General features: G+C 47.4%; 1 protein-coding gene across 6 annotated transcripts in view; it reads left to right on the top strand.

Annotated features, from left to right (window-relative positions):
- The window catches only part of LOC100552359 (phospholipid-transporting ATPase ID), a 121,605-nt gene that overhangs the window by 19,887 nt on the left and 90,619 nt on the right, over positions 1–11,099 (top strand). For 3 of the 6 annotated variants that reach the window (XM_062966491.1, XM_062966493.1, XM_062966492.1), the window contains exon 2: positions 1,650–1,740. In XM_062966491.1, the coding sequence (XP_062822561.1) occupies positions 1,698–1,740 (43 nt within the window). In that variant the 5' untranslated portion in view covers positions 1,650–1,697. Of the gene's footprint in view, positions 1–1,649; positions 1,741–9,918; positions 10,056–11,099 lie in introns of those variants that run through there. The other 3 variants (XM_062966490.1, XM_062966495.1, XM_062966494.1) reach the window with 1 other exon arrangement.

Raw genomic sequence — 11,099 nt, 5'->3', positions numbered from 1 at the left:
GGAGAGAGGAGGGAGGAAGGAAAGAAGGAAGGGGGAAGGAAGGAAGAAGGAGAAGGAAGGAAGGAAGGAAGGGAAGGAAGGGAAGGAGGAAGGGGAGAAGGGGAGGGAGGGAGGGAGGGAGGGAGAAGGAGGGGAAGGAGGAAGGAAGGATGAGAGAGAGGGGAGAATGAGGAGGAGGGAGAGAGGGAGGGAAGTATGAAGAGAGGAGAGGGGGAGAGAGGGAGGGGAGGGAGGAGAGGGGAGATGAGGATGGAAGGAAGGAGAGGAGGAGGAAGGAAGGGGAGGGAGGGAGGGAGGGAGGGAGGAAGGAAGAGGAAGGAAGGAAGGAAGGAAGGAGGGGAAGGAAGGAGGAGGAGAGAGGGAGGGAGAGAAGGAAGGGGGGAAGGAAGAAGGAAAGAAGGAAGGAAGGAAGGAAGGAAGGGGAGAAGGAAGGAGGGAGAGAGGGAGGGAGGAAGGAAGGGGGAAGGAAGGAAGGAAGAGGAAGGAAGAAGGGGAGAAGGGAGGGAGGAGGGAGAGAGGGAGGGAGGAAGGAAGGAAGGGAGGGAAGGAAGGAAGGGGAGAAGGGAGGGAGGGAGGAGAGGAAGGAAGGAAGGAAGGAAGGAAGGAAGGAAGGAAGGAAGGAAGGAAGGAAGGAAGGAAGGAAGGGGAGAAGGAAGGAGGGAGAGAGGGAGGGAGGAAGGAAGGGGGGAAGGAAGGAAGGAAAGAAGGAAGGAAGGAAGGAAGGAAGGGGAGAAGGAAGGAGGGAGAGAGGGAGGGAGGAAGGAAGGGGGAAGGAAGGAAGGAAGAAGGAAGGAAGGAAGGGGAGAAGGGAGGGAGGGAGGGAGAGAGGGAGGGAGGAAGGAAGGAAGGAAGGAAGGAAGGAAGGGGAGAAGGGAGGGAGGGAGGGAAGGGAGGGAGGAAGGAAGGGGAAGGAAGGAAGGAAGGAAGGAAGGAAGGAAGGAAGGAAGGAAGGGAAGGAAGGAGGGGAGAAGGAAGGAGGGAGAGAGGGAGGGAGGAAGGAAGGAAGGAAGGGGGGAAGGGAGGGAGGGAGGGAGAGAGGGAGGGAGGAAGGAAGGAAGGAAGGGGGGAAGGAAGGAAGGAAAGAAGGAAGGAAGGAAGGAAGGAAGGAAGGAAGGAAGGAAGGGGAAGGGAGGGAGGGAGGGAGGGGGAGGAGGAAGGGAAGGAAGGAAGGAAGGAAGGAAGGGGAGAAGGAAGGAGGGAGAGAGGGAGGGAGGAAGGAAGGAAGGAAGGGGGGAAGGGGAGGGAGGGAGGGAGGGAGAGGGAGGAAGGAAGGAAGGAAGGAAGGAAGGAAGGAAGGAAGGGGAGAAGGAAGGAGGGAGAGAGGGGAGGGAGGGAGGGGGAGGAAGGAAGGGGCAGGAAGGAAGGAAGGAAAGAAGGAAGGAAGGAAGGAAGGAAGGGGAGAAGGGAGGGAGGGAGGGAGGAAAGAAGGGAAGGAGAAAAGGAAGAAAGGGAAGAAGGAAGGAAGGAGGGAAGGGAGGGAGGGGGGAAGGCAGGCAGGCAGGCTGGCTGTCAGTGGGTGACCCCCCCCCCCTCTGGTAATTGTACCTGCCACCCGAACTGTGTCCCCTCCTTCCTGGGATGGGGCCACCTGACCAGTCTCAGCCCATTAACCACCCCCTTCCACCCCCCCCTCCCTCTCTCTTCCCCAGGAGACCCTCCCTGGGATCCCCGGCCGGCCGAAGGGGTGAGTGTCCACCATGCCCCACTTTGAGCTGAAACCGCGCAAGAAGCACCTGAAAGGTAAGCAAAGGGGTGGGAACTCGCCCTGGACTGGCGGGTGGGCGCTCACCAGAGGACCTTGTTCCAGCAATGGAAAAACCTTGAAAATCCTAAGAAATATTTTTCTAGAAAGTCTGCACCAGAGTGGGATGATCCTTTGGAAACTCTTCTTTGGGTTTTATATTTGTGCTCTGTATTACTCTTTGTATTTCTGCTTTATTTTGATCTTTGATGTTTGGGTGTCAGCATTTGATAGACATGGGTTTTGATAATTTTTTTTCTTGTATGTATTTTATGTTGATGTGTTTGGACTGTGTTGTGCGCCCTGTCAAGCCACGAGGTGGGCAAATTGTTGTTGTTGTTATTGTTGTTATCTCTTGTGACCACCCAAGGGCTCTTAAAGAGATTTGTTTTTGCAAACCTGAAGCCTGAGGTGTGTTTTTTCAAGAGGGTCCAAACGGCACATTTTGTGAATTTTCAATTCTAATTTCTCGGATGTCTAATGCAAAGAATGGTGCTAATTCACTGATGCGCTACTAGTGAGAGCAATGGGGTGTGGTGGTGGCAATCTCTCTGGGCCTTTTGGAATCATAGAATCATAGAATCATAGAATAGTAGAGTTGGAAGAGACCTCATGGGCCATCCAGTCCAACCCCCTGCCGAGGAGCAGGAAATCACACATTTTGCACGTGACACAGCTCCAGTGTAAGGATTCCTCAGCTGCATCTTCTTGTGACCACCTGGGACTTGTAGTTTTGGAGCCATGGAGTCAAATGGCAGGAAAGAGTTCCTAACAGTGAGAATTGTTCAGTGGTGGGAGTCCAGTGGAGTTCTCCTTCTCTAGAAGTTGCTAACCTGAGACTGGATAACCGTCTGTCAGGAGGGCTTTGGTTGTGTCTCTTGTGGTAATCTCTGAGCGGTTAGACTCAATTCAACCCTCTCTGAGGGGGAGATTCCACCAAAATCAGCAGAGTAGCAAAAGCAAAGCTTTCAAATGCAACCGTTACTTACACGGGGTGAGCAAAGAGAAGCCTTTGACCATTTAGGATGGCAATGGAGTGCAGAGTCTCAGTAAAAGTTCAAAAAGTATTTATTCAGGTAAAAAGAATTCCATTGTAGATAGAAAGGCTTGGGAGCTGTCTAGTCTACTCTAGACTGGTTTCTAAGGGAAAATAACAAACATCTAAATAGTTACATTCCAGGAGAGATGGCGAGATGCTTCTTGTTAGCTAGAAGAACAAAGGGAGAAGCTTTCAAATGCAACCGTTACTTACACGGGGTGAGCAAGAGAAGCCTTTGACCATTTAGGATGGCAATGGAGTGCAGAGTCTCAGTAAAAGTTCAAAAAGTATTTATTCAGGTAAAAAGAACTCCATTGTAGATAGAAAGGCTTGGGAGCTGTCTAGTCTACTCTAGACTGGTTTCTAAGGAAAAATAACAAACATCTAAATAGTTACATCATGCCAGGAGAGATGGCGAGATGCTTCTTGTTAGCTAGAAGAACAAAGGGAGAAGCTTTCAAATGCAACCGTTACTTACACGGGGTGAGCAAGAGAAGCCTTTGACCATTTAGGATAGCAATGGAGTGCAGAGTCTCAGTAAAAGGTTCAGGTAAAAAGAACTCCATTGTAGATAGAAAGGCTTGGGAGCTGTCTAGTCTACTCTAGACTGGTTTCTAAGGAAAAATAAGAAAGAAAAATAACAAACATCTAAATAGTCACATCTTGCCAGGAGAGGTGGCGAGATGCTTCTTGTTAGCTAGAAGAACAAAGGGAGAAGAGACTGAACCAAAATGGTTCCAACCTCATGGTCCAGTTTATTGGGGCCAAAAAAGACATTCTGACCAATGAGAGTTAGTGTCCCTGGAGATTCACATTTCTACCAACTTCAAAGTAAGGGATGTGATGTAAACAGGAGAGAGTGAAACACAGTGAAGCCTGTCTAGGCATGCTTTGGAAACGGGGAAAGGATTCCCTCAATCTAGCTCTATCATCTATCTGACTACATTTATTTATTTATTTATTTATTTATTTACAGCATTTATATTCCGCCCTTCTCACCCCGAAGGGGACTCAGGGCGGATCACATTACACATATAAGGCAAACATTCAATGCCTTTTACATAGAACAAAGACAAGACAAACATAGGCTCCAAGCGGGCCTCGAACTCATGACCTCCTGGTCCGAGTAATTCATTTAGACTTGAGCAGTCCAGGGTGATTCCCAACAGTGTCCTCCTGCCTGGCAGAAGGGGGTGGACTGGGTGGCCTTTGGGGATCTCTCCCTGCCAATTCTAGTGAGATATAAGTTGCCTGGGAGTCCAGTGGAGCTCCTTCTGTGGAGGTTGATAAACTGAGGCAGGATGGCTGTCTGTTGGGAGGGCTTGGGTTGTGCCTTCCTGCCTTCCAGAAAGGAGGAGGTTGGACTGGATGGCCCCTGGAGGTCTCTTCTACCTCAAGGAGTCTGTCATTTGAATGCACCTGAATCTTCATCAGTGTGGGATTCAGCCCTGGTTGGGACAGCTTGGATTGGGAGCCATTGGTGATCAGATTGTAAGGAAGGATCAATGAAATCCAAGGAGATCATGTGGCAATGTGTGTTTTGTGCCTGGTCTCGCCCTCTGACTAAATCCTGGGCCTGTTACTGATTCAGGCTGCAGCTAAGAATTTAGGAATCAATGCGGTCTCATCTGGTAATGTGGTTGTTGTTGTTGCTGCTGTTGTTGTTATGATTGGTCTCTGTATTACTGACATGAATTGGAGGGTAAAAATAAACACAAACATAATAATAACACAATAATAATACACTTTGTTGTCGAAGGCTTTCATGGCCAGGATCACAGGGTTGTTGTATGTCTTTCGGGCTGTGTGGCCATGTTCCAGAAGCATTCTCTCCTGATGTTTCGCCCACATCTATGGCAGGCATCCTCAGAGGTTGTGAGGTATGGAGAAAACTAAGCAAAGAGGTTAATATATATCTGTGGAAAGTCTAGAGTGAGAGAGGTCAGTGTGAATGTTGTGTAGTTAATCACTTTAATTAGCATTGAAGACAGCAGATAAGCTTTTCAATGCTAATTAAAGTGATTAACTACACAACATTCACACTGACCTCTCTCACCCTAGACTTTCCACAGATATATATTAACCTCTTTGCTTAGTTTTCTCCATACCCCACAACCTCTGAGGATGCCTGCCATAGATGTGGGCGAAACGTCAGGAGAGAATGCTTCTGGAACATGGCCACACAGCCCGAAAGACATACAACAACCCTATAATACACTTTATTCCGCCCATCTCCCCTTGGGGACTCAGGCCGGATTACAGCATTTACATCCACAGGCAAACACTCAATGCTTTTCATTCAAATACAAATGAGAGATACAAACAAAGGCAGAAGCTTCTCCTTTCATTTCCGGCTTTCTGGAGATGGTGCTCATCTCCGGCTTCGGGGAGATAACTTTTTTCTCCCATGTGGCCAGCAAGATTGCTTGCCCTTTCCTGCAGAAGCAGTACCTATTTATCTACTCACATGTGCATGTTTTCGAACTGCTAGGTTGGCAGGAGCTAGGGCTGACAGATGGGAGCTCACCCCATCTTGCAGATTTGAACTGCCAACCTTCAGGTCAGCAGTTCAGTGGCGTAAGGGTTTAATCCATTGCGCCACCGTGGCTCTATACTACTACTACTACTACTACTACTTATGATGATGATGATGATGATTATTATTATTACAGTAGAGTCTCGTTTATCCAATGTTCTGTATTATCCAACGCAGTCTGCCTCCTGCCGGGATCCACAGCTGTTTCTCTAGGCAGCAACTCTATTTGTAGTCAATCTTTGCGATGTTTTGGTACTAAATTCATAAATATAGTAATTACTACATAATGTTACTGTGTATTGAACTGCTTTTTCTGTCAATTTTTCTAAAACATGACATTTTGGTGCTTAATTTGTAAAATCATAATGTAATTTGACGTTTAATAGACTTCTCTTTTCTTTAATCCCTCCTTATTATCCAACTTTTTCACTTATCCAACGTTCTGCTGGCCCATTTATGTTGGATAAGCGAGACTCTACTGCATTATTATTGACACTATATTATTGTTCATTTTCCACGACCTTTGCAGGTTTGTGATCCCACCAGTTCTTTGCTGCTGGGAGGTGGGACTTGAGGCATAAGTTCCAATGAATCATTTGGGCCACATAGTTGTGCCTCTGTTTGTAGTCTGTCTGTGCGATTTTCTTACAGCAGCTGAGGATAGGATCCATGGTTTCGTCGGTTTCCTTGCACAGTCTGCATTCTGGGTCATCAGCTGATTTTTCGATCATTATTATTTCGATGATGATGATGATGATGATGATGATGATGATTATTATTATTATTATGGTGGGCCCTTCAGACACCCTATGCCAAGTTTGATTTTTATTGTTATTCATCACAGGTACCAAAATATTGTGATAAATATAAAAAGCACCCCAGGATATTGTGTTTACTATGGTGTGTTATAAGTAGTGACTGCCATAGGGATGATGATACAGGTATTTTGAATTCAGATGGCTTAGGAATGATTTCAGATGGAAATGTTGGTCTTCCCATTCCCACTAATCACCAGTTTATTAATTCATCAAAATAGCTCATTGTCCAGGCCCAAGGCCATGACAAAAGAGCACCACATGTGCACAATCGTGGCCTTGGAGCATTAGGCACCAAAGATACTACACAGAAAACGTAAACATGCTCCAAAGAGCAAAAGCAATGCAAGTTATGTCAGAGTAATTTACGCAGCGCAGCAGCAGTTGGATGGAATCAGAATGAAGAGACATCCAAGAAGATGGTAAAACTATATACAAGTTTTATTGAAAGCAGTAATAAAGACAAACAGACTTGAAGACAATGGACACAGGACTTAACACCTAGGCAGACAGCACTCAACACAGAACTGAACTGAACTGATGCAATCAGTAATGCACACACACTTGTGTCTGGATACTCCCCAGTTCCAGCCACACATCAAGGTCATCACAGCTTTTTAGTAATTAACTCTTTCCAGACTATAGTACACTCTGGATGATGCAATCAGTATGCAATACAGGCAAGACACAAATTTCATTTAAACACTATCAATACACAAATCTCACATTAACAAGTTAACAATAATTAAAATACTTTTAGAAGAGGGTCCAGTTAACCCTTAGAGCCTAGACGCCCTATGCAAGAATTTAGGAACCAGCGGGGTCTTGTTAGGTTCTCTTCTTCCAGTTGTGCTGTGGGCAAGTCTTCCCCAGAAGAAAGCACCAAGACACACGCTGGGTAGATTCCAACAGGTTTTTATTGTACAGAATACCAGGATCTTCTCTGTAGCCCATTTATATAGGGGCTCTCACATACCAGAGGGTAATTGAGGTTTTATGGCTGGCATCTGTTCTTTGTCAGCTCTTGCTCTGTGTCCTGAGATGTCAAAGATCGGAGATCATGACAGGTCCCCATGTCCCGCATCTGCGCATGCGCATGCACAGAGGGAGCGCATGGCTCTGGTGCCCAGCCTCTGGGGAAGCGACCAAGGCCCACCAGCACTCCGATAGGGATTATATTTATTGATATTTTGGGTTCAAAGAGTGAGGCATAAATACTTAATCCCTGATGGGAGCAGATAAGGAAAAACAACACCAAGAGCCAGCAGATAAGGCCAGACTCAGGTGACGCTTTTGAGGAGGCGACGCCAGGGTTGGTTATAAGACTCTGGTCAGTCTGCCTGATCAAATCTCCCCTCCCTCCAGGTGTTGGACTCCAACTCCCAGCATTCCTCACAGCCTCAGGCCCCTTCCTTTCCCCCCGCCGCCGCTTAAGCGGAAAAGGAAAGGGCCTGAGGCTGCGAGGAATGCTGGGAGTTGGAGTCCAACACCTGGAGGGAGGGAGGGCCGAGGAACCAAGAAACCTTTGGCCATTTCTGCCCTTTGATCCTTGAAGCCATGGAAGCTGACCATCCTGGCCAGCCCGGGGAGACATGGGGTCAAGCATGAGATACTAGGCCTCTTTGTAATAGTAACTCTCAAACACTGCATTTAACCGGCATCATCTACCAATCCCTATGGGTGCCAACGCTCTCTGTCTATCTATCTATCTATCTATCTATCTATCTATCTATCTATCTATCTATCTATCTATCTTCCCCTCTCTGTCTGTCTGTCTGTCTAGCTAGCAATCCTTCCCTTCTCCCTCCCATCTACGTAGGCTTGTATGCAGGTGTGCGTGTGTCTGTCTGTCATCTATCCATCCATCCTTCCGATTCCCCTCCCACCTGTCTGTCTGTCTGTCTGTCTGTCAGTCTATCTAGCCATCCATCCATCCATCAACCCATCTATGCTTTCCTTCTCCCTCTCATTTATCTACCTGTCCCTTTTATCTATCTGTCTGTCTGTCTGTCTGTCTGTCTGTCTGTCTATCTATCTATCTATCTATCTATCTATCTATCTATCTATCTATCTATCTATCTATCTATCTACCCACCCCTCTACTCCTCCATCCCTCCATCCTTCCCTTCTCCCATCTACATATGTATGTGTGTCAATCTATCTATCTATCTATCTATCATCTATCTATCTATCTATCTATCTATCTATCTATCTATCTATCTATCTGTTTATCTATCACCTATCTATCCATCTATTTCCCATCCCACCTGTCTGTCTGTCTATCTAGCCTGCCTTCCTTCCTTCCTTCCTTCCTTCCTTCCTTCCTTCCTTCCTTCCTTCCTTCCTTCCTTCCTTCCTTCCTTCCTTCCTTCCTTCCCTTCTCTCTGTCTGTCTGTCTGTCCGTCCTTCCCTTCTCCCTCCCATTTATCTATCCATCAATCCATCCATCTATGCTTTCCTTCGCCCTCTCATTTATCTACCTGTCCCTTTTATCTATCTGTCTGTCTATCTATCTATCATCTATCTATCTATCTATCTATCTATCTATCTATCTATCTATCTATCTATCTATCTATCTATCTATCTATCTATCTACCCCTCTACTCCTCCATCCCTCCATCCTTCCCTTCTCCCTCCCATCTACATATGTATGTGTGTCAATCTCTCTCTCTCTATCTATCTATCTATCTATCTATCTATCTATCTATCTATCTATCTATCACCTATCTATCCATCTATTTCCCCTCCCACCTGTCTGTCTGTCTGTCTATCTAGCCTTCCTTCCTTCCTTCCTTCCTTCCTTCCTTCCTTCCTTCCTTCCTTCCTTCCTTCCTTCCTTCCTTCCTTCCTTCCTTCCCTCCCTTCTGTCTGTCTGTCTGTCCGTCCTTCCCTTCTCCCTCCCATTTATCTATCCATCAATCCATCCATCTATGCTTTCCTTCGCCCTCTCATTTATCTACCTGTCCCTTTTATCTATCTGTCTGTCTATCTATCTATCATCTATCTATCTATCTATCTATCTATCTATCTATCTATCTATCTATCTATCTATCTATCTATCTATCTATCTACCCCTCTACTCCTCCATCCCTCCATCCTTCCCTTCTCCCTCCCATCTACATATGTATGTGTGTCAATCTCTCTCTCTCTATCTATCTATCTATCTATCTATCTATCTATCTATCTATCTATCTATCACCTATCTATCCATCTATTTCCCCTCCCACCTGTCTGTCTGTCTGTCTATCTAGCCTTCCTTCCTTCCTTCCTTCCTTCCTTCCTTCCTTCCTTCCTTCCTTCCTTCCTTCCTTCCTTCCTTCCTTCCTTCCTTCCCTCCCTTCTGTCTGTCTGTCTGTCCGTCCTTCCCTTCTCCCTCCCATTTATCTATCCATCCATCAATCCATCCATCTATGCTTTCCTTCTCCCTTTCATCTATCTACCTTTCCCTTTTAGCTGTCTGTCTGTCTATCTATCTATCTATCTATCTATCTATCTATCTATCTATCTATCCATCCATCCATCCATCCATCCATCCACCCCTCTACTCCTCCCTTCCTCCATCCCTCCATCCTTCCATCTCTGTTCCTTCTGCCTCCCTCTCCTTCCTGGCCTCCCACCTGCCTTCCAACTGTCACCAACGGACGCATTCCGGCCGCATCCCTTCTGCACATTCGCTTCCCTATATATTTCTTCCCTATATTCCGACACCTCCGTGGATGTGGAGTTGGGGAGACACCACCTCCACCCCCCTTCTTCCTCTTCTGCCAGAGCTGGCTGCCCCTCACAGCCCCCTTGCCATGCGCGGTGGTGCCCGGGGCCCCTTTCCCGGCCCGTGTGCGCTCGCATGGTGAGGAGGGGGCTTGGCATGAGGCGGCCCCAGGGGGGTCCCTGCGCTGGAGGCCCTGGAGGAGAAGAGGCGGACAGGTGGGCAGACTCAGGGGCACCTCAGCCCAAGTAGGTCCCCTGCCCTGGCCCTTATTCGGATGCAGGTGGGGGTCACTCAAGGGGTCCGATTTCTAGAAGAGGGGGGAAGGGAGGGGAGAGGGCGGAGGGTCTTCCCTGGTGGTCCATTTGAGGCCCTGCCCCAAAAAAGGTTCCAGGCTGGACTCCGTCCCTGCAGAGAGGGTTGAGGGGCTCCTTTGGCCAAAATGGGGGGCCCTTCCCTCAGAAGGAAGGGAGGGAGGGAGGGGGGGGAGGGAGGGAGGAGAGCCCCCCATGGGGTCCTGCCAGGAAAGGGACCTTCCTCAGGGGTTTCTCCTTCCAACTTCATGCCCCTTGGAGAGAAACAGTTGAGGGGAGAGGGGCTCCCCCAGGCAGCTCTGTCCATGGGGATCATGCATTTGGGGGTCTGCCATTTGAGTGACAGGCTGAAGGTGCCAGGAGGGCTCCCAAAGGTCATCTGTAGCCCTTTGAAGCAGCTGGGCAGCAGCATCCACACCTCCCTCTCCATCTTCCTTCCTTCCTTTCTACCTCCCTGTCTTCCTACCTACCTACCTACCTACCTTCTTTTCTTTTCTTTTCTTTTCTTTTCTTTCTTTCTTTCTTTCTTTCTTTCTTTCTTTCTTTCTTTCTTTCTTTCTTTCTTTCTTTCTTTCTTTCTTTCTTTCTTTTTCTTTCTCCTTCTCTCCCTCCCTCTCTATCTTCCTTCCTCCTTTCTATCTTGCTTTTTTTTCCTTCCCTCCCTCCCTCTCTATCTTCCTTCTCCCCTTCCTTCCTTCCTTCCTTCCTTCCTTCCTTCCTTCCTTCCTTCCTTCCTTCCTTCCATCTATCTATCTATCTTTCTTTCTCCTTCCCTCCCTCCCTCCCTCTCTATCTTCCTTCCTTCTCTCCTTCTCTCCTTCCTTCCTTTCTACCTCCCTGTCTTCCTACCTACCTTCTTTTCTTTCTTTCTTTCTTTTTCTTTCTCCTTCTCTCCCTCCCTCTCTATCTTCCTTCTCTCCTTCCTTCCTCCTTTCTATCTTTCTTTTT

The sequence above is a fragment of the Anolis carolinensis genome, unplaced genomic scaffold, assembly GCF_035594765.1.
Source record: "Anolis carolinensis isolate JA03-04 unplaced genomic scaffold, rAnoCar3.1.pri scaffold_21, whole genome shotgun sequence".
Taxonomy (NCBI): Eukaryota; Metazoa; Chordata; class Lepidosauria; order Squamata; family Dactyloidae; genus Anolis; species Anolis carolinensis.
Note: the sequence above shows the minus strand (reverse complement) of the source record. Positions and strands in the feature narration are given on the sequence as shown.